This window comes from Haliaeetus albicilla, chromosome 19, assembly GCF_947461875.1.
Source record: "Haliaeetus albicilla chromosome 19, bHalAlb1.1, whole genome shotgun sequence".
Classification (NCBI taxonomy): domain Eukaryota; kingdom Metazoa; phylum Chordata; class Aves; order Accipitriformes; family Accipitridae; genus Haliaeetus; species Haliaeetus albicilla.
In genome coordinates this window covers 1,360,565-1,382,588 of record NC_091501.1, presented here as the reverse complement: position 1 = coordinate 1,382,588, position 22,024 = coordinate 1,360,565, and the positions used below count along the sequence as shown (strand labels likewise).

Here is a 22,024-nt window from a genome sequence, read left to right as displayed (position 1 = left end):
GGGCCGGGGGTATTTATTCACGTTCCCAGCCCGAGACTGGGAGTGGGGTTGTTTTATTCCCAGCTCTGACACCAGCCTGGTGTGGTCTCGGGGCAGATCGCTCTCTCCTCGTCCCACCTGTAAGCAGGGAACCCACCTCCCGCTTTTTGGGGGTCGCTGAGCTGCTGCTGCCGCTCTGTAAGCGGATTCGGAGAGTGGACGGCTCGCAGCCGGCCGCAGCGGGCGGCCCCACGGCTTGCGGCCGCCGTGGTCCGTCTGCCCGCGTCCCGTCCCGTCCCCCCTTTCCCCACTCGCGCCCCTCAGGTGTCCGCCACGCCTGAAGAAAGGCGGGGAAACCCCTTTCAAGTAGATTTTTGCGTTAGCACGCCAAAACACACCCGCGGCCCGGGCTTGGGTTCTCCGCCAAGCACTGTGGTCAGGGACCCCTGCTGCCGGCCATGCCGGGGTCGGCGGGGGGGGAGCCCACCCGTGTCCCCGTGTGTGGGAGAGGGGTAGGACAGAGGGGACGGCCGCGTCCCCAGGGGAGCGCGAGGGGCGGCCGGCGCAGGGCGGCGTGGCCGCTCCACCCGTCAGGGCGGGTTGGGGCAGGCCAGGTGAGGCGGTCCCGGCTCCGCTTTTCCCTCCTTCCGCAGCCTTCCGTAGCCCGCCGGCGGGATGGCGGAATCCCAGGTGCTTCTGCTGGACGAGTCGCACGTCAACGAGAAGGTGACGGAGGCCCAGGCTCGCTTCTACTACAGCGAGGAGCAGCGGCGGGCCCTGGAGACGCTGGTGACCCGGGGCGAGGCGGCCTACCGGGAGGCCCTGAGGAAGGAGCAGCTCCACGACTTTCTCTCCAGCCATGAGCTGCAAGCCCTGCGGGGCGGCTGGCGGGGATACGACGACCCCCGGGAGAGCGGCAAGGCGGCGCGGGGACCCGGCGGCGAGACCCTCTCGTTGGCCTACTGGCCCGAGCGCTCGGACACGGAGGTGCCCCCGTTGGATTTGGGTTGGACCGACAAGACCTTCTACCGGGGCATCAGCCGGGTGGCCCTCTTCACGCACCCGCGCAAGGAGGAGAGCTCGCCCCACCTGAAGGAGGTGGTGCGGGAGATGATCCAGCAGGCGCAGAAGGTAGGGCCCGGCCGCCACACCGAGTGGTTGCCCTCGACGGGACACCCCTCCGCGTCTTCTGCACCGGGGGGAGCCCGGGCAAAGGACCTGGCTTGGTGGGGATTCCGGGGTGGAAGGGAGGCGAGACCCCACCACCGCTGGGGCTTTCCTCGCCGGTTCCCTCCGAAGCGGGAGGACGCCCCGGTCGGCATCCACTGGGCAGGGCTTTCCCGGCGGTTTGTTGCCGGTCACGTTACGGTTTGCCAAAGCTGGTGCCCGGGAGGGGGTTAAACCCCTGCACACCCACCCCCCGAATTGGTTTTTTTCTACCTATGTTTCAGTTTGTCCTGTCCTAGTCCGATTCCCTGGCTCAGGGGAAGGCGGCTCGTGGTGCTGTTACAGCCACCCCTCCTGTACGTACAGGTAGCCCTAGTTAAACACAAGGCAGTGAGCTTGTTTAAGGGGTGGTGTTTTTTGGGTTTATTCTTTGCGGTCTCAACACCGTCCAGCCTGGACTGCAAGCAGCCAGAGTCCAGACAATATGCGGCTGCTCCTCCTATTTATCTTTGGCTGGAAAGGATTGTTAGTGGTGACAGGGCACCTCAGGGAGGAAGACAAACCAGCCGTGATGCTACGAGGGCTTAGCGTTGAAGAGGTGGGGGCAATGACGAGGTTCTTCGAGGTGTGAGTGAAGTTTCCAGGGAACACCACCCAGGAAAAGATCCCCTTCAGAGCTGACATCCCTCCTGCGGAAAGGGGGTAACAGCGTAGGAGACCTCATTCCTGCTCTTAGTTTTGCTGCTTTCTGTTTTCCAGCTTTCTAACTCAGCAGTTATGTCCTCCTCCACCTGCTCCCTGCCCCCCCCGCCATCCACCAGCTGGGAAACACAGAAAGCTTTCCAGAGAGGCATTAATCCAGCGGGTGATCTCCTCAGCTCCCTGCTCGCACAAATACGTGCACACCCCATAATCCTGTTCAGCGACTGGTGTTATCAGTGGTATAGAAGAACCAGAAGCTGTAAAATCCTTACACTCCGATTTAGTGCGACTTCACATCCTCTTTGCGCTGCTGCAAATGCCTCTACAGATTGTGCAAGGACTGGGAAATTTTGCACTTTTTGATAGCTGTGCCTGGCACCTAAAAGTAATTAATTCCTTTGTAGATTTTCATTTTTTCACTGACTGGATGAACTGTGCCCCTCCCAGCCCAAAGGTGGTTTCACATTTAACAGCCATTTGAGTGTTTAATGGTCCTTTTCATAGATAACTATGCCAATTGTGTTCAAGTGAGCTGGCCCTGGGAAAAAAGTCTCCAGGTAGCAGCTTTTCATTCAGCAGAAGAGAGTGGGGTTTTGTTGGGTTTGGTTTGGGTTTTTTTTTGGGGGGGGGGGTGTCTAAACAGATGCTAGTAATATGTGGCACATGTCTGTGGGTGGCTTATCATCAGTGTTTTACAAACATATGTTAATTAAGCTACCTTGCCGCAATGAGATTGGCAAGTTAATGCTTGCCAATCTTCAAATACCTATGAAGAGCTAGGCACACCTATGGGTCCTATAGATAAATTTATAATCCATAGGATAAGTAGAGGAATGGGGAAAACCTCTTGCAGGGGTAGACACTCATGCTCTCACTTGCTGTGTTTGGGAGCTCTCCTAGGCAATCTTAACAGGTGACCAGCTGTGGCAGGGCTTCAAGAAGACTAACGTAATGACAGGGGTTGCCCACTGCACGTTTTGCTGGCTTGGAAGTGCCATTTGCAAGGCAGCTCATCTGCTTTTTGTACAGGACTGCAGTTTTCATGGGTTTAGTCCACAGCCTTGCAAAGAAGCCTGAACTGACCCAGGGCCCCAAAGCCTGGAGGGAACCATCCCTTCATATTGCAAGGCCAGTACTAACAGTTAATGGTTTGTCCAGGATGTGGTGTAATTTCTGCAGTCATTGCACTCATTGCAAATGGAGAGGATGGAAAGAAAACAAATTCACACTTCTGCTGTCTATTCTTGATCAAGTCCTTATGTGGGTGTTCTTACTTCAAATGAATATTATCTGGCATTCCTGCTCCTAAATAACTACGTCCATACCACAGTGTGTGGAGCGGAGGGGGAGCATAACAGGCCTGAATTAATGCATGAACTCTTCATGCCTTAAATTATAATCTGCCTGTATATGAAGTTGTTCAGGAATAAAGTGGCACAAGTTCACTGTATTCTAATTTTCAGAGGTTCTGGTAACATTCGCTGCATCTTGCTGCATTGTGCTGGGAATCAAGAACCAAGGCTGGACCTGAAATCCAGTTCTGCCTAGCAGAAGTTATTGAGGGACTTACTATTAATATAATGTAGCTCCACCATAGTTCACCTATATCAGGAAACTACATGTTAATGATGAGCATAAACGCAATGATGTCAGCTCTTTTTTTTCTTTTTCTAACAAAGAAAAGCTTGTGTAAGCACTGTCAACAGTCGGAGCCTGACGGAGCAGATGTGTTGGTTGTTGTTGGCTGTATAAGCAGAGACTCAGCAAACACAGTAGGGGACATTTACTGTGGCGTCACTTTCCCAAAAGCAATTTGTTCAAGGGCATTTTTCAAAGGAAAGAGGTCTCTGCTGGGAATTATTCCCCCTTCCATAGGGGGCTCTTGCAACGTGAGCTGCACCTCTTCCAAACTTCAAGTGAAGAAAATCCTACTGTTTGATCCAGTCTTCAGCTCCATTCACACCTGTATGCGCCATCCTCAGCAGAGCTTGACTCGTCACTGTGACCCCAGCGCCTGGAAAATTAAAATTTAGGCAACTCTATTCCCAGCATACCGTCAGCATGAGAGCTCTGACCTGGCAAGTTGGTGTTTCTCGGTGGGACTAGGAAAACAGTAGTTTCCTTCATTCATAACCTTTCAAATGTTGGGGAGAATAACTCTTTCAGGCAGAAAAGTGAATTGATATTTCTAATGGTGTAAAAGATACAGAAAGGGAAAGACAAAACATGTAGAGATCAGCATTACAGTTGCCCATAACCTTCTTGGTTTTGTTGTTATTCATCCTATGAATGTTCAGGCTTGTCTGTCACGTCAGTGCAACCTTTTGGTTTTATGTAAAATCTATGCCTGGAAAGAGGGGTTAGTTTTATACCAGAAAAAACGTACACGTGAAGAGAAGGAATGATGATTTTGCCTCCAAACCTTGAGCACACACTCCAGTCCCTTCCTGGCAAATATGAGGTGTTTATGTTTGAGCTCCATAAGACATTCCTCAGGAAGCCAGCCCTGAGAGCAGACTTCTCACAGGGAATGGGGAAAAAAAGGAAAATAAAATTCTTGTCTGCACTATGCACCATGGCTGAATATTCAGGCCCCGATTCCTCTGCACATTCATTCTTCCATTACTCACCTTCTGATTAAGTGTTAGAGCTGAGCTGTGGTTTTCACTCTTCTTTTTCAATCTATTTTCATTGTTCTTCTTTGTTTAAGTGGATCCTTACAGACACAACGAAAGTTTCACAATACCGAGGAAAAACTAGGTATTTGGCTTTGGCATTCCTCAGGCTGCTGAAATAAGTCATCTTCCCCTAGAAGGAGGAGAACTCTCAAAGACGTTTATTAAGTTCATTCCAAAGTGCAGCAGGAGCCAAGCCAGAAAATTACAAGATTATTGGTAGTGCTTGGGCACGTACATCCCTGTACTTTTGTCTCCCCTGTATCGTCCTCCTCCATATTCTGGTATCAGTGCTCTCCTTTATTTTGCACCAGTGTGATGGGCCTCCCTTTCAGTTCCTAATATTTTATTCAGTTGTCTGTCTACTGTCTTCTTGTTTCCAGATTATTGCAGTGGTCATGGATGTATTTACAGACCGGGACATCTTCCGTGATATTGTTGATGCAGCTTACAAGCGCTGGATCCCAGTCTATATAATCCTAGATGAGGAGAGTGTGAAGCTCTTTCTGGAAATGTGCAGATGCCTTGACCTCAGTGACTTGCAGATCCGGGTAAGATATTCAGTACGAACCACTATCTCCTGCAGGTCAGTGGCCTTTTTTGGTTGTAATGAATCTTGGAACTCACTTGGACAGAAAAACACATCTCTTCCTCCGTACAAGTCACATCACAGCACTTAGACAGGGGTTGATGGGACATAGAGGGATAAGAGAGTGGCTTGCTAATACCGAAAGAAAGAGAAAGGAAAGATTTGGATTTTTTGCCTTTCACCTGAGACAGGGGTCTATGTAGTTTCTTGGCTCTTGTGACCTAAAAATTCCTGTTTGGGAAGAAAATTGTCTGAGGAAATTCCTGTGGGTCTCCCATGCAAGGATTCAAACTAGAGTCCAGAGTAGCTCTTTGAGTTGTTGTCTGCATGGATCCCAGTTATAGAACACATATACTTTGTGAAATCAAGACTTTCCTATCCAGCAGTAATCATCTGGGAGTGAATATGCTTATAGTCCTCCTTTGCCTGAGAACATAAAGGACTGAGGAGCATAGCTGCTCCCCAGTTCCATGTCAGAGTATGCCTTCATATAGTGCATGCAGCACAGCGGAGTCGTCAGCCTAGCTTGGCTGGCAGAATCAGCCTCAGTAGGATCTCAATACATTACACACAGCCTGAAATCCTTTGTGTGTTTAGAGTTAGTGTTGTATTCCTTGGTTTTTTAATGTTTTTTTAGTCACTGTCACTACTACAGACTTGTTCCAAATACTGAAAAAGTTGTTAGGTAGGAAACAATCATCTATGGGATTCCAGACTCACCCCTCTTGTGATCCAACTGTTCTTCTGAGCAGCAGGAGGGGTGGGGGTGCCTTTTTGCCTGGAGGAAGGGCAGATCTTCCATAAATACTCAATTAATACTTTAAAAGAAAACACAACCAAAACTCAAAAAGCTCTGAGGATTATAGAGGCTCATATTAACCATTTTAGGAGAACCATCTTAAATCTGGATGAAAATGACTTGCATATATCTGAACAGTGCTCCTGCAAACTTCCACTCTGCTCTGAGTTTCTGGACTTCATCAAAAAAGACATCCAGCCAAGCAGCTTTCTCATCTTTCTCCAAAACAGAGATGGAAGTTTCTTTCCTCTGGTGTCTTTGAAAGCAAGACACAGACATCATTATAATAGACCTGTTTCAAGCTTCAGGGGTATTCTGTGGCCTAGGCTCAAACCTCTTTGCTACAGAACTGTGAAATCACAGCAGCAGTTCCATTTGCTCCGGTACCTGTTTCCCAGTACTCTTCTCACCGTGTCATCATGTGCAGGAATGATGCCTTCAGTACTGCATATTTTAACTCCTAGATAGAGTGAATGAAAAGATGCCCTGGCATTTTAGAAAAACTTTCAGTGGTACTGGAGAGATGAGTTCCTTTTTGTCTGCCTTCTCCATCTTTAAACAGTAAGCAGTCCCCTTCTGCTTTTCCTCTTACCTCTTTCTCCATAGGTATCTACGCAGACTTTATACTCCAAAACCAATTGTCACAGCGACATGCTACAGCAGTGGCTAGGTCCTGCAGCAGCCTACTTGCGTTACCCTTTCCAAAGAGGCAGAGTTCGAACTGATGCCATCAAAAGCAGGAGAAAATTCTTCTGTGTCCCTTCTGTGCTTCCCTTCTTTCACAGCAGCCCTTGCTATGTTTTTCATTAGACTCCTTCAGCTAAAAAAAGTCCAAATACAAGCTGGGCTGAAGGATGTCCACTGAGAACTTTTTAACATCCTTCTCTGACCTAATTGTTCACTCTTCTGCCAAGCTCCAGCCCACAGAGTGCTGTCCTTCAAATTTTTCCCCCTCTTCTCCCAGCTATCTCATACTGTACCTTAAATTCCCCTTAAGGTTGTTGTATTCCTTTTCCAGGGTGGCTAAGGCTTTAGTTAATCTTGTTAAGGTCAGTGCAGTTTATTCCTGTCTATGGTACTACAGAAGGACTGGGAAGAGTCTTCCTGTAAGGGGAAACGGTCATTTGCCTCTCAGGGAAGATGGCCTCTGAGTACTCTGCCCAGGGCTGCCTTGGGTGTATCTATGCTGCTGCTTGGGTCAGTATGGCAGAAATCATCACATAATGATTCCCCTGACACCAGGCTTTAGATATCCAAGGAATCTCAAGCAAGGTTAAGGCTTCCCCTTGAGGACTCCCCCCACCCTCACCTCATTGATGTAATGGGTCGAGGGTTGTTTGGAACTTTTAGTGTTGAAGACCCAGATTTAAAGCAAGAAAGCAAGCTGGGCCTCTGGTCTTGTTCAGGCAGAATCATTTTGTCTCACATTGCTTGATCATGGAGGAATTTGGAATTGCTGAGGAAGAACAAGAAACTCTAGTGCAGTTCTCTTTCATTCACCCATTTCTTATTTATGACATCATTCTCCTGATATCTGCTTTGCTGTCTGAGTTTCTCCTACAGATTTTCAGCAACAGGGAAAACATTGTCTCCTTACACTGTCTTTTTGCGTAACCATTTTGCTTTTTTCTAAAAGATTTTCACCAGTAGGCCACAGTTTGTCAGCAACGGAATTGCATACTCTTACTTCTTGCCCTTCTTCCCACCTTTCCTTCAGAATGCTTGTGCAAGATTTACAGGACGGCTTTTTCTCAGAACGTTGCAGCAATGTGGGTTCTAACTTTTCAGTTTTGAGGCAAGTTCTGACCCCAGGGAAAGAGAGAGAGAGATGAAACACTACCATGGGCTCAGATTGTTTTGTGATTCCTGCCCTTTTGCTTCCATTGCCCTGTTCATCCAATACAGAGTGAATACTTCAACAGTCCTAATCCAGGGAGATTTACTGTTAACACTGGATTTTGCCATTTGTCTACATACAGCAGTAGGTGTTCTCACAAAATTCCTGGCTATGGTGCCATTTTGAGATGGCAAGGTATCAGGATCTGCTGACAGTCTCACAGGAGGGAAACTGCTGTAGGAAGACAGAACCTCACTCTGCAAAGACAAAAACGTCTTTACTGACTCCAAGCATGAAATGAGAAAACCTCAATTTTTGTCTGAAGGCCAGAGATCACCAGAAATGCATTTAAATTCAACCATCATCATATTCATCCTGGGATGTTAGTAAGAGCATGTCTTGTGTGTATGAGTCATATGGCTTCCTGAGTCTACAGGACATGGTTTGCCAGACTTCTGTTATGTTTGACACAAAGAGTGTTCTTCAGAGATCACAACGAATCAAAGTTCTCATAGATACAAAACTCATAGCGCCACAAATTCCTCTTTTTGTTGACCTGAGGGTGAGGGTTCTCACCAGTTTTTAGGTGAGTTCTCTTTCTCCCCATGCTTCTGCTAACCAAGACCCCAGTAACAGACGCTCCTGCTCAAAGACGGGGAGTTCAGCTAGAGCTCCAGGCAAGCCTAGGGAATTAGTTACCTGCAGGAAGTTCACCTTCATGTTAATTTTTACAATTTTCCCAACATGTAAGGAGTTCCTCCCCTCACTCCAGGAATTCTTAGAAGTTTCTGCCAAAGACATTTTTGGAAGTTCATTTCAGTATTTCATGTCTTTCCTCACTGATTCCTAACTCAAGTGGGGGTGAAGCTGAATGTAATGTAATACAATGCTGTTGGTTTTTTAATTGTCTGTTACAGAAGTCCTCTAGGCTGCTTGTGACCTTTTGAAAATGGGGGTACAAGGCTCTCTTTTTGCAAAGACCCAAATGAGTAATACCCAGTAATGACCTTGGCAGGCCAGGTCCAGCTACCTGCATTCCATCCTTTTCTACTTGAATACCTCCGAGTTTTACTGTTTTGTCAACAAGCATGCCTTTTCCAAAACTGTTCAGGGCAAACACACAGGATAAGTCCACAGTATTTCCCAGCATTATTTGGTGGCTGCTTCCAGATTGTGGCTGCTTTTGTGTCCCTGTGTAAGACGAGCACCTACCACCCATCTCAGACCTGGAGGTCTGATCACCAGAAATGAGAACCTTGCAGACCAGGAATAAGGAAAGTTCCTTTACTGTTGTTACTGTGGTCCTCTCCACATGAATCCCATCTCTCTCTTCCTCTTTCCCCCCTTCTGTGGTACCTTCATCTAGGATTTTAAAGTGGGAAATAACGGATATCTGGGGCCTCCCCCTCAGCCCTGTGCTTAGGTGAAGCAGTAGGATGAGAGAACAAAGGACAGGAGCTACCCCACCAGAGTCTATTGACTGAAAGAATCTGATTTTTCCAGGGACAGCGGAAAGCGGATCTCCACATTTTGAAAAACACGATCAATAGAAGGGACTGTTGAATCACTGTCACCTATCAGCTACTGCTTTGGTCTGTTGCCTCTCCTTAATCTGTTTTACATCTGTTAGTTTATCGAGGTTGTTCATGCCATCCATCCCAACTTGAAATAAAGATCCCTGCTTGCTTTGCAGCATACATATCAGCGGTTGTTCTAAGAGGGAAGGAACACACAGGATTCCCTGGTGGAGGTACTTCAAATGCTTCCCGTTAGGGTCTGTCTCGTGTACCCCCCTCCTCAATCCCAGCCTGTGAGCACTACTGCCCAGGTCTGTCAAGTGACAACTAAGCGTCAGTCACAGCACAACCTATTAGTGGCTTTCTAAACTGGGTCTGATTTAACTTTCTATGGATTCAGGGTGAGGTTTAAAAGTGCATCACAATAAAGCAAGAAAGACTGATTCCTTCACTGTTTGCATTTGGATGCTCTGTCAGGCTTGACTGTTACCAGTCCATATTAAGTTGCTGCCAGGGAGACATTAGTCACTGCTTGTGGCAAGGAGTGGTGCAAGCCTGTGCAAAGGAAATGTGGAAATTTAATGCAGACTGCAGCTTCCATAAGCCAGATTATGACAACCATTAAGCAGGCTTCTGCAACAGTACAGATCTGGAGGGGTCACTTCTATCTGATGAAATAACTGGTACTCTACCCCAAATATTTGTTACTACTGGCTGCAGCCTCACCTCATTTATACTTGTCTTTCCTCTGTTGTTGTGTAGTCTTCAATACGTGACCCCAGGCTTGCTCCTCCTCTGTACAACTTGATATATCAGTCTAGAAATGCTCCAAGATCCTTCAAGGCAGAAAACATTATACAAATAACCTGTTGAGTGACTCGATGTTTATATGACTTTGTGCTTGTTTTCTGCATTTCAAGATGTATTTATGCACTCTGGTGCCTACTTTGTTCAAGGAGGTTTATGTGTTCAGCTGTTTGGTTCTATCCCCTCTGTGCCTTTCTAAGGGTTACGTGTAGCTCAGTTAATGCAGAAATTCAGACGTGCTTTCTTTACAGCAAAAGAAGGTGATATAACATACAAACACAATAAAATCCAAACTTGTTACATGCTCAGGAACTTTCTGCTCACACAGGCTGATACTTCTTGATTCACAAAGTTACATAAGGTGTCAGAGCTGTTGAACGATTTAAAAACAGAGGTCTTTCTTGAAACTTGCAGTCAGTATTCCATGATTTGGCAAATCCCACATCCAACTTTACTCAGCAAAGAAAAAAAATTATTTCAGCTGATCAGCCAGCCAACTACAAATGTTATTCTAAATACTGGAAAGGGCACCCTTTCTCCTGTGCTCTACCCAACCTGCATTCAGCATCCCCCACACATGACTCACTGCTAGGCCTTGGGCAAGTCACTTCATCTTTTTCTCTCTCAGGCTCCTCATCTTTAAAACAGGGTAATAATACTTTCAGCAGTGTTGGGAGCATTAATTAGCTAATGCCCACACAGGACTCCAGACAGACCAAGCAATAGATGAATGCAAAATAGTAGTATCATCAGTTACTGTTAGTCAGAATTTGTACTGCCACTGCTGTATTTTAGTGGGGGAAATAGGAGCAGATTCCAAAGGTAAGAGTTATATTCAGAAAACTGTTTTCTAAAGGAAATCTGCATTCTTAAAATCACTCGTTCCTGCATGCTGATTTCTATAGCCTATCAATATTTAAGCTGTCAGTGAGGTTTATAATAATGGGACTTAGCTCTTTGTGGGATCTGAGGCTGTGCTAGCATTAGCCAAATCCTCATGATTCTCCTGCTCTGCAGATGGGGGAAGAATGAGACAAAGGTGAATTGGCGTTCCCAGAACATCATAGCATGATGAATAGTGTCAGAACTGTGATTACACTTGGGACTATCTGACTCCCAACCCTGGAGTTATTACTACAGATCACAATACCTTTTAGCTTTTCATTGTTAAAGAATTCTTACAGAAACAGATGGTGGAATGAAGAAAATGGTCTAAATTTCTGTGTCAGAGCAACAAGATCATTTGCTCTAAACTCACACTGACAATGCTTTTGGACTTTTGGGGGCGGGGTGTTTCATGTTAAACAGTTTGGCAATTCAGCCTTGTGCAGCCGGGACCCATGAGCAGAAAAACACTCAGTCCAGCGTGCAAATATATCCTTACAGTAAGTGCAGGCACACATCTGTTGTTGAAAATCATGTAACCTTAAACCTGTGTTTTCTCTGTGCCTTGTAGTGATTTGTTTTATAATTTTCAGGTTTCCTGGCCAAAGGGTGTGAGACAGGAGGTTTGGGGAGAGGTACTATCGTTTTCTAACTACTTCCATTCATTTCATGAAAAGTTTTTCCTTCCCCTTCTTCAGAAATTCTTCTTTGCTGATCTATTCAAGACATCAGTAGAGACACTTATCCTACTCCTTTTGTTCAAAAAAAGTTCTGTGTTTTTCCACTCTCCGTTAAACAGTGAGGAATCTGGGTGGACACTGTAACTATTTGGGGTTCTTAGCAAAATGATGAAGGTCAGGGTTCTCCTTTTGTTATAACAGACAGGAAACATCTATCTTTTGAGCAATAAAATTGTTTCCTCCTCTCTTCTGTAATAATTAAATTGTCCAGTCTTCTAATTTGCCCAGCTTTGTCAAGCCATGTGTTGTTAGGAATCAGAACACAAGCACAAAAAGAACCTAATATAGACCTGTCTCATACATTACCCTCCAAGCAACTGTGTCCTTTGCGCTGCACAGGTGTTGCAAAGTTCCTTGGTTTTGTGGTCCTGCTAACGTAATCTGGAGAAGAGTTCACGAGTGCCGTGGAATAGGGATCAGGATTCAGAGAGTGCAGGCGTTACTCAGAACTTCCTCTGATTCATTCCCCTGACCTGGGCTGGGCCTTCTGAGCTACAGCACAGGACTGGAGGTGGAGGATTATTTGATTTTGAAAGCATTGTCTTGCCAGTGGGCTAAGATGAATAGCTGAAGACAGCAGGCAGTGTCACAAAGATGCTGACCCATTGGACAGGGCTATAAACTGATGGAGGGGAGTGACTCGCATAGACAGGGGATGACAACAGGTCTTACAGCACTATGCTTTCCTTTCTGCAGCCCTTCTGATTTCTGGTGGCTGATACAAAATGAGCTGTAGTCCCAGAAGTAGTGAGATAATGTGAGTGACATGTTAAGACTTGGAGCTGGCAATCACCTAATTCTCTGCCCTATTTATTGTGACATTTTGTCTTGTCACCTCCCTGTTAGAATATCCGCGTACGTTCTGTGACAGGAGTTGGGTTCTACATGCCAGCAGGGAAGATCAGAGGCACGTTGGCATCCCGATTCCTGATGGTGGATGGTGAAAAGGTGGCCACTGGATCATACAGGTGGGTCGCTCTTGCTTAAGGCAAAGCTACGTTCTTTGCATAAAGAATGGCTTGTGGCTTTGCTTGAGAGTCTTCTTCCCGTGTCATTCCCTTTCTTATCCCAGCCCCTGTAATCTGTGTGGCATCTGTAGAAATTGGGGTGGGACAACAGGGAAGGTGGCACAGAGCACAAGCTGCTCCTGAGAGAACAGAACATGCCCGTGCCATTTCAGTGGGCCAGAGAGAGTTCCACACTGCATCAGGTGGTGGTCTGCAAGGACTCCCCACCAGCCACTGCACTCAGTTCTCTTCAGCGAGGTTTTCAGCGTGGAGAATCCTCCTGTTGATGCAGGCTTTTTTAAAAGGGTAAACTGTCCTTCAGAGTTTTAGGGCCTTTTCTTCCAGATCTGCATGCCTAACAAAGAACAATAATAAAGAGCTTCACGTATCTATCCTGACCCACCCTGGCAAGGGCATATGGGCAAATGGCACAATGCTACATATTCCCATGTAGTGTCTTAGATGTTATTTGGTGGGCTGTGTCAAGTATGCACCCCAAAATCTAATGCTGGTTCTGTTTCCTACTCTTAGCTTCACATGGAGTTCATCCCACATTGACAGAAACATCCTGCTAGTCTTGACAGGACAGCATGTGGAGATGTTTGATGTTGAGTTTCGTGAGCTCTATGCCATCTCAGAGGAAGTTAATTTCTACAGGGAACTGGGTATTGCTAACCCATTCCTTCTTGGAATTGGGAAGCCAGGCCTTCATTCCTCCACCGTGGCTCGGAAGTTCATTAACCCCAAGTATGGTTTAGTGGCAGGGGCAACCCGTGGTGATATGATGCTCTGGGCTTCACGGCACAGGCAGGATAATGAGGGGAACATGGAAAAGGAGGAAACAAGTGAGTCAAAGAAGCGGTTAAATCAGTTTCTGAATGACTTAGTCACATTGGAGCAGGAGTTCCCAGAAATTGATCCACCTCTGGAGAACTTGAACAAGCTGAATCGGAGCCCTCAGAAACTGTTCTCCCGGCTCCACGTGGACCTGAAAAATAAATCCAAATCCAGAGAGTCTATTCGTGATGTGAAGAAAGAAGATGCACAGGCCAACTCAAAGCAAGGAAAACGGTTTGCCAGTGGGCTTTTCAGTCGCAAGGCCAAACGGTCTCCAGGCTCAAGCATAGAGGCCAATTCTTTTGCCAGTGAAGGACATTCAGCAGAAGACCTTGGAAACATGAAACTGGAATATGAGCGGCTCAGCATTGGCCATGCCAGTGTTCGGAGCACTGGAGGCATCTCAGGTAAAATTTCTTCTACCAGCACATTCTGCTTCTGTGTCCCTTGTTCTGAGTTTGGCTGATTGGTGCAAGCATATTTAATATAGGCACCTGTGAGTAGATCCTATTAATTCCTCTATAATAAAAGCAGCAGGATCAAAGAAGAGTTGAAGTTGTATCAAGCGATACAGGCAATTTAAGTTGAAGGCAATTTAATGGCAGTCTTATTGTAAAGTTGGTACTTCTCATGTAAATGTTTTCTCATACTTCTCAGCGAGCGGGTATGGGACAAAGGGAGAGAAAGACAAATGTCTCCTTGTGTAAAACAGGTTGTGTGTACTGGTCATGAAGTGAACTGCCCTAAGAAACAGCAGCAGTATGTTCACTATTGTAGTGGCTAGCAGGGTGCAGACAGATTTTCAGTGTAAACCCCTCCTTTCCTCATTGGGGTTTAGGCAAATGTGTTTACTGTGACAAGTTACTGGCGGAGAAGAGAGGAAAATGTGTTTATGTTGAGGTGAGGGGGCAAGGAGTGGAGGAGAGGGTGGAAGTCTTTTTAATTTGCTCCTTTATCACCTTCTGAAATGGGAGAGAAGGTCACAAAAATAGAAGCTATGGAGAAGTACTAGATCTCTACTTTACTTTCTTTGCTAATGCATGTTTGATATTTTCACTAAGTCCTTCCAAGGCTTCATCCGGTTGAAGACACAAATGACACAGATTTCTCCCAATTTATGGGTTCATACCTAACTTCCCAATGTTTTAGATGGTTTGTCAGGTTGGAGTAAATCTATGGACTACTCAGCCAGGTTGTCTTCCTCTCTGTGAGCTGCGCTGCGTGTGAATACATCTTGTGCCAGCAGGAAAATAAACTAGTTCCAGTGAGAAAATTTCTCCTCAACTTGTCTGGCCAGAGACCATTCTGTGCTCTGATGAATGTGAAATGCAGGTGTAGAGAGATTCAATTCCCTTGAGACTGCCATGATGTGTAATGGAAAGACATTCTCCTGAGACCAAAAAGAAAAGCAAGGTATTGGGAAGGTTAACAACAGTGATTGATTAGGTTCTTAGAAATATTTCTGGCTGAATGAAGGACAGGCTCAAAAATGCTAAATGAACACAGGAGAGAGGAACCGTAAGAAGGCATGGATAGTTTATTTAAGACTATAGTAGACCCATTTTAGGATGTGCATTTGGGATTTGGGGAGGCAGAATTAAACCCTGGCCTAAAGAGGTCCTCTCTCCAAATCACTTTATGTCTTGTGCACAGGCAGTATGTGCTGCTGGGCCCCACTCCTCAGAGCCAGGAAAAAAACCCAGTGAAGACCTCTGGGGAGATGTATGGGCATTGCCTCCCGGAGGCATGGACCTGAGGGCTTGCACTACCCTCTAGTGACAGAAGTACAGAATTGTGTAATCTCTGATTTGTCAGCACTTTGCAATATCAGCGATTCCCTACGCTTCTCACTGTCAGCTGTTTTAGAGCAGACAGCCCGCCATTCCCGCAATGTCGTGATGAAATTAGGCCCTGATTAAGGCACGAGAGAGATTGATGTCTCTAGTTGAGCAGTGGGGCACTGCGCCCTTCTGGGGCATTGCACGGTCAGGGCAGCAGGGATGTCCCGGTGCCTTTTAACACAGTGGATCCGTGCCAGACAGGCTGATGCTTGGTCTGGACCATTTCCACGAAGACACTATCATGCTATTATGTTCAGCTTTTATTTATTGCTACTGCTACTTCCTGAGGGCTGCCACCTCTTTCAATAAAGGGCAAGGAAGAATTGAGAACAAGTGCAGGGAAGGCGCAGAGGTCCAGCATGCCAGCCTTCCCGCTGGGCTCTTCCTGACCTGCTAAGTCTTTCCAAGGAGTCCATGCAAGTATTTTTTTGTTTCATGCAAATTGTTAACGCCTGTTCGTGGTGGCAATGGGAGACTCCACAGCTTTTGAAGTATGGTGGTGTAAAAGGCTGGAGGAAGATCACTGCTTGTGTGTTGCTTTTGAAGTGAATCACCGTTCTTGAGAGAAAGCTGCTCTAGTCTAATGGTCCCAAAGTGGCATGTGAACAGAGATGGTAGAGGGCACAGCAGAAAGAGGGACACTCATGAGGAAGAGGAAAAAAAATGAGTTACCCAGAAGATCCTGCAGCTACTTGATCAGTAGTGCATGCTTCATTAGGATATAATAAAAAATTCTTGAACATGGGCATGGAATAGAGTTCCAGCTTCAAGATAAAAATAGGAGGCACTTTGCTCTTGGGTAACTGTAGGACTGAGTTTTAAAGTTTAACTTGTCTTTGAGCAGGACTAGTAAAAACTGATAGTGTGATACTCTGGGTGATAGAAGGGAGGTAAGAAGTGGAAATGAAGGAGGGAGAAGGTGCTTGGTATGCAGTCAGGTTAGGATGCAATTATTCAGAGCTTCACAGTTTGAAATAGCTGCCCTTACCTTTTGTAAAGATTAAACAGCACACTTAAGCCCTGTGGGCCTGCCTGTGCACACATCCTCCAAAGTCACTATTAATTCTGTCATACCACAGAGACACATCCCACCTTGCAAACGCATAGAGAGACCAGATCTACACCCCGAGTAGCTCGCAGAGTAATTGAAAGACATTATTCAAGCAGGCTAAAGGTCAGGTTCAGTCTTGTAAGAGTAGATGGTGATGAAGAGAATCTGAACTGAGAAGCGATGCAAGTGCGTTCTGTGACAGAGGCTGAAAATCTGACTCAGTATTTACATGCTAGAAAAGGATACCTACAAGTCAGGATTGGGAGCCTGGAAAATACAAGGGCTACAGATAGTAATGTCCCGAACTAAGTGTCCAAATTAACATCCTGACACGTTGTCCTAGCAGACTGCATGGACTCTGTGCTTTGTCTTACGAGGTTTTCTTAAACCACATCATCAAATTGACACAACTCTTGAATTTCTCTGTTGCCCGCTCAGGAACACAACAGCAGCAGCTCTGAACCTGACCAGAATCTTGTTAATTTTAAGCTGCTGCTGGGCAGACTGTGATCAGCAAAGACACTGATGTCTGTGTGCACTTTCTGGGAAATACTGCAAGGGTTTGAAAGCTGTGTGCCTTTGGAAGGCGCTGCCCTTTTGTTTTGTTTTCTCCCCCACAAGAAGCAAAGTGGGCTTGTTCAGAAGGGTCTGCTATCCTGAGTTGCTCCGTACATCGGCCTTCACTCCTCGTGAGTGTTGGTTGCAGAACACATACTGAATAGCAGGATTTTGTGTTTCAGTTTTGGGTGCTTCTTGCAGCGAGAAATGGGATTTACACTGGGCACAGCAATACCGCAGGAACAGGTGCTTAGTTACCACCAGTGGTTTTCAGCCGAAATGGGATCATGGGCAGGTGGTAACTGGAATTTTCAACCTCTTTTCTAAAGAGAAAGAAGGGAACGTTGTTGGGTATATACAAGGAGGGTGTTTGCTCTAACTATAGCAGGATCTGTAGAAAAAGGTCAGAAGACGAGTAGAAAGTGAGAAGAATAAAGGAGTTGGGAGCTGAGATTAAGCAGAGGAGCACAGACACTTTAGAAAGTAAACACGAGGGTCTTGAATGTGATACAGACAGGGAGGGGAGCAGGGGTGGTGAGGAGACAGGAGTAATGATAAACTTAGTAGTAACATACAGAATGGGGCAAAGGGGGGAGAGGAGGTAGAATGAAATGCCGTGGGGAGGTGTGGGGAGGAGGCAGCAGCATACAGAGCAGCCACACAAGTGGGGGCAGGTTGCAGTGCAGCCTCCCACGTGGATATCAAGGAGTTGCAGTGTGGAAGAAGGTGGAGAGAAGGAGGGGGAGAGGAGGGAGCTCTTCTCTTCCCCATCACCTACGGGTGAGGAAAACATTGATCAAATACCCACAAGCAAGAGAGTGACATGAAAAATTATTCACTTGAAGCCCAGTTCAGAGACAGTGCTTGGGTTGAAAGCTCCCTCATCTTAGCAAGGTTGAGACTTCTCAGAGGCATGTCACCATGATCTGTGGCAGTTTTCCCTCCCTGTTCTCACTCCGTACTGGCCACTGGCTCCCACTGCTCGGGAGATGCACGTATACGTTCCTTCTGTACAAATACCTGAGTGGGGTCTGCCCTTGTTCAGAGTGACTGCATTCACAGGGCAGTCCCTCTCGGTAGGTACTGCCCTGGGCTATAGGTCACGTAAGCCTTGCTGAGCTCAGACGAGTTCCCTTCCTTGCAAAAGCCTCTGCAAACACACTTTAGTACAGTGCTGGAAAAAAATACGCCAGGGCATCCAGACCAACAGCTGGCTGTAATGGAGGAGATCAGACAGCAGTGCAAGCATTGAAAAGTGCAGATACTGGGAGCAGAAGGAATCCATAGAGTGAGCAATGAAAAAAAAATTAAGATGATAAAAAAATTGAAGCAGCATACTGTGCTACTTAAGTGAGAGACCCTGAGGCCTCAGGATTTGTCTTGCAAAGGAAATGGCGGAAATACTGGCACCTGAGATGTTTAAAACAGGACGTGAAAAACCTCTACTGAGAATGTATGTGGGGATCAAATGGATGAGATGACCTGACTTTTTTTTCATACCTCACTCTTTGGAAAACCTCCCACCCAAGTCATAGCCAGACTGGTTTTCAGTGCCAACTGGGACCTGAGAGTACCACTGAAGCTCGCCTGGGTACAGGCCAAAGCCTGGAAATACTTCTCCAGTGGTTTTCTCCACAGTATATGCTGAATTTGCTCTTATTTTAATGTCTCTTCATTTCACAGTAGTAGGAAATAAAACCACGAGACAGTGCAGACAAATGTAGGTCTAACAAAAGGTGTATCGTAAATAACAAGAGAGGACTGAAGTGTAAGTCCAAACTTTATCCAGGTCTTATTTACTTAACATTACTTTAATTTCTTTTCATTCCAGGTAACGTGGGTCCAAACTCCACCACGAGCGATAAAAACAAACAATCTACCTGTGTGTTATCTTGATTGGGAAGGATTGTCTGGAGAACTGAAGACTGAACAAGCTGGAACAGTAACCTCTTGATTGATTTTTTGAACCTACAGCCATATCCTCACGCAGTGGTCTGTAAAGCCACTGCGCAGTCCTGGATGCACCTGGCAGCCCCAGTTAAAGCACATTTACTGGGTGAAGCGTAGACTTTGGATGGTTGGTCCCTTAAATGAGGGTTAGCGATGAATGTATTAGTCCACATGTCTGTGTGCACACATATTTTATATATAAAAACAACTGTGATGACTGGTCTCAGAGCTCACTCTGTGTCCAGATAAATGCAGGAGATTTCTGACTTACTTGTGCTGCTACATCAGTCTGTCTAGCTGCAGACTCAGAATCACTGTGTTGCATTGTTTATGCTACTGCACTGCAGAAATGTATTGGTCTGACTGGCTGGAAGGCTACATCCAATCGAAGTGGCAAATTCTGGGTGAAATAAGGATGTTTAGAGACAGCGTAGCAATCCTTTGTCCACAAGGAGTCTTCCTGTAGATTCCTGTTGTCACTTATCCACACAGAAATGAGTGGTCTGGGAGAAGGGTTTAGCTAGCAGAGGCCAACAGATTAGTATCTGAACTGTTTCATGTCATAAATATAGCAGCCAAACAAAGTGACTTAGCAAGAATGTAGTAAAGACAAAAAATGGAATATAGGGGGATGTTTAACCTGCAGTTGAGACTAGGTCAGAAGAAATGCCTTATAAGGGGGACTGGGCAGATCTGGGAGCAATAATGCAGCCTTCAGTGGCTATTACAAAATCCTGTTTGTTCCTAATTCAGCAATACTTTACCATTCATGGAAACTGAATGATTAAGGAGCACATCTTTGAGGGTTGAAAGAGGAAGCAGAGGAGGCATACAAGCTTTTCAAATGTTCCTTTTTTTTTTTTTCCAAGTTAACCTTTCCAAACTCTAAATCATGTCAAAATCAAGAGCTTTGATCCGTAAGAAGCATTGCATGCAATCAGACCAAAGGCCATCTAATCTGCTATCCTGTGTCTGAGGATAGCCAGTAACAGGTGATCACAGTAGCACAAAATATAAACTTGTATACAGAGGTCTTTCTCTGACACTGTCCCAGCAGTCTATGGACTTTCTGAACTGGCAGTTCCTGCTGGACCTGGCCTTAATGAATGCACTTGGTCCCTTTTTAAAAATCCTTCTCTACTTTTGGCCTCCACAGTGTTCTGTGGCAATGAACGCTGAGTTCATTGTGTGGTATGAAAAAAGAACCATTGCCAGGCTGTTTTAATGGTTTTCTTGATGATTTCATCGAGTGACCCTAATTCTTCCACTGTCAGGTGGAGTGATGACCACCCCTATTCCTTGTCTCCTTGCCACTTGTGATTTTACAGACCTGTATCATATATATCATCACGTTTTCCAAGTTGCAGGTTCATGGTATATGTAGCTATTCATTATATGGGACCTGATTGACACCTCTGTCCTCTTGTTCACTGGCCCTTTTCCAATTCTACCCACTAACAGAGTGGAGAAGCGGAGAAGCAGGTTGTTTTTATTTCTTCAGTGTGTGGATTGATGTTTCGCTCTGCTTTCTTGCCATCTAAATTACATACTCTGCTGTCATAAATAAGCCCTCTTGTGATACCCAAGAAAAAGAAATCCTAATTGTAAGTAGTCACCTGAAAACTAACATACCTACTTGCAAAAGAACCATTCAGACATCAGAAAAACATCTCTCTTGTTTAGAGAAACTGGGTTTTTCACTACACAAGAAATTCACAGCAAAGGCAACTGCTGCACTCCCAACACAGAACAAGCTGTTCCAAAGACTATTCCAGGTGCTGGGTTGCCGTAGTGGTTGTTACATTGAAACAGCTGTCTGTAGCTGGCGATAAAATGCAATTGATTGATTGATTGATGGTTGATTAACTGCCTTTCCTGGAAGTCTATTTAACTTGAATGGCAAGCAGCTCTGTTTTGCTCTGCGTTTACTCTGCAGAACGTCTTGAGACCCTAAAATACCAAAGGTGGTCTGCCCTCTGTTAAACATACTCATCTTCACTTGGTGGGTTAAATGCTTGCTACTCTATATAGCTATTCTATATAGCCTTCTGGGAACAAGCTGCACTTTTACAGCTGGGTCTGTCAGCTCCTATTATCAGCAGTGTTTTATAAAATTGTTCCTGGTAATGGGAGAAAAGAGGTGTTGGAAATGACACCATCACTTGGATGTAGAAGTAACAATACATGAGTTATCCTGTTGGCTTCAGGTGTACAGCTCGTGTGCCAAAAGCTACTCACTGTTTGTTTGTAGGGATGTCTAAAATGGCTTGATTTTGCCATATTTCCGTTATTGTCCAGATGTTTGGGAGATTTTTTTTCTCTCCTTGTATTTATTTCACTTTGTTAGCAGAGATCAGAGATAAGTTTATCAGGCCAACATTGTTCCACTTTTCATTCTGATAGGATCATTGTCATCTGGTGCTTCCTTGTTCTCCCAGACTTTTAAAATATTTATTTATTTTTTAATTGTGCAATAGGTTAATTAACTAATTAGTACCATGTTGATATATATGGTCAGGTTTTCCAGGAAGTCCTCTATCTCTTTGTTTTTATGTCTTTGTTGCTTCATCTTGGGTGGAGTGATTTCACAAATAGTCCGAGAGGCTGATTTCACTTGCTGTTCCTTTCTTTCTGTGCTTACTTATTAGCATGCTTTACTTTCTCTTTCCTGTGACAGATGTGAGAGTGCTTTACTTTAACCTTGTCAACTAACAGGATCTCCTTTCCAGAGAGTCTCTCATCTGTTTGTCTTCTGTTTCGTTGCCACACCAGTTGCTGAAAGGTAGTGTTCCCTTGTTTTTAAATTCCTTCCCCTGTCACAGAAGTCTCATGCCTTGACTCCAGGGGCTAGTAGAATTCCTTAAGCTTATCACGCACTGTTTAATGACTTAATTTGAGAGAGCAAACTTGCCTTCTTGCATGATATGAATCTGCTCCTTAAACTCAGTGTGACTCTTTGGGGATGCATGCAGCCTTGCTGATCCAGAGTGGATGTTTCAGACTCTGGTGGAACTTGTTCCTCCCTGAAGATAAGATCAGCTGAACTTGGACTATTTGGCTGCTCCTATGGCAACAGATCTGAG

At 45.6% G+C, this 22,024-nt stretch overlaps 1 protein-coding gene across 1 annotated transcript; it reads left to right on the top strand.

Annotated features, from left to right (window-relative positions):
* The first annotated feature begins 558 nt into the window (after positions 1-558).
* Positions 559-20,793, top strand: FAM83F (family with sequence similarity 83 member F). The gene is made up of 5 exons (XM_069807182.1): positions 559-1,110; positions 4,907-5,074; positions 12,544-12,665; positions 13,236-13,948; positions 18,823-20,793. Exons 1-5 carry the CDS (start codon positions 655-657, stop codon positions 18,885-18,887), a joined length of 1,524 nt encoding a protein of 507 aa, XP_069663283.1. The 5' UTR covers positions 559-654; the 3' UTR covers positions 18,888-20,793.
* The last annotated feature ends 1,231 nt before the right edge of the window (positions 20,794-22,024 follow it).

What these genes read in the sequence shown, in the direction of transcription:
- FAM83F (XM_069807182.1), top strand. Translation starts at nt 655, where the DNA reads ATGGCGGAATCCCAGGTGCTTCTGCTGGACGAGTCGCACGTCAACGAG. An exon ending in TGATCCAGCAGGCGCAGAAG is followed by an intron (nt 1,111 to 4,906) that starts GTAGGGCCCGGC and finishes TCTTGTTTCCAG; the next exon opens with ATTATTGCAGTGGTCATGGA. An exon ending in GTGGCCACTGGATCATACAG is followed by an intron (nt 12,666 to 13,235) that starts GTGGGTCGCTCT and finishes TCCTACTCTTAG; the next exon opens with CTTCACATGGAGTTCATCCC.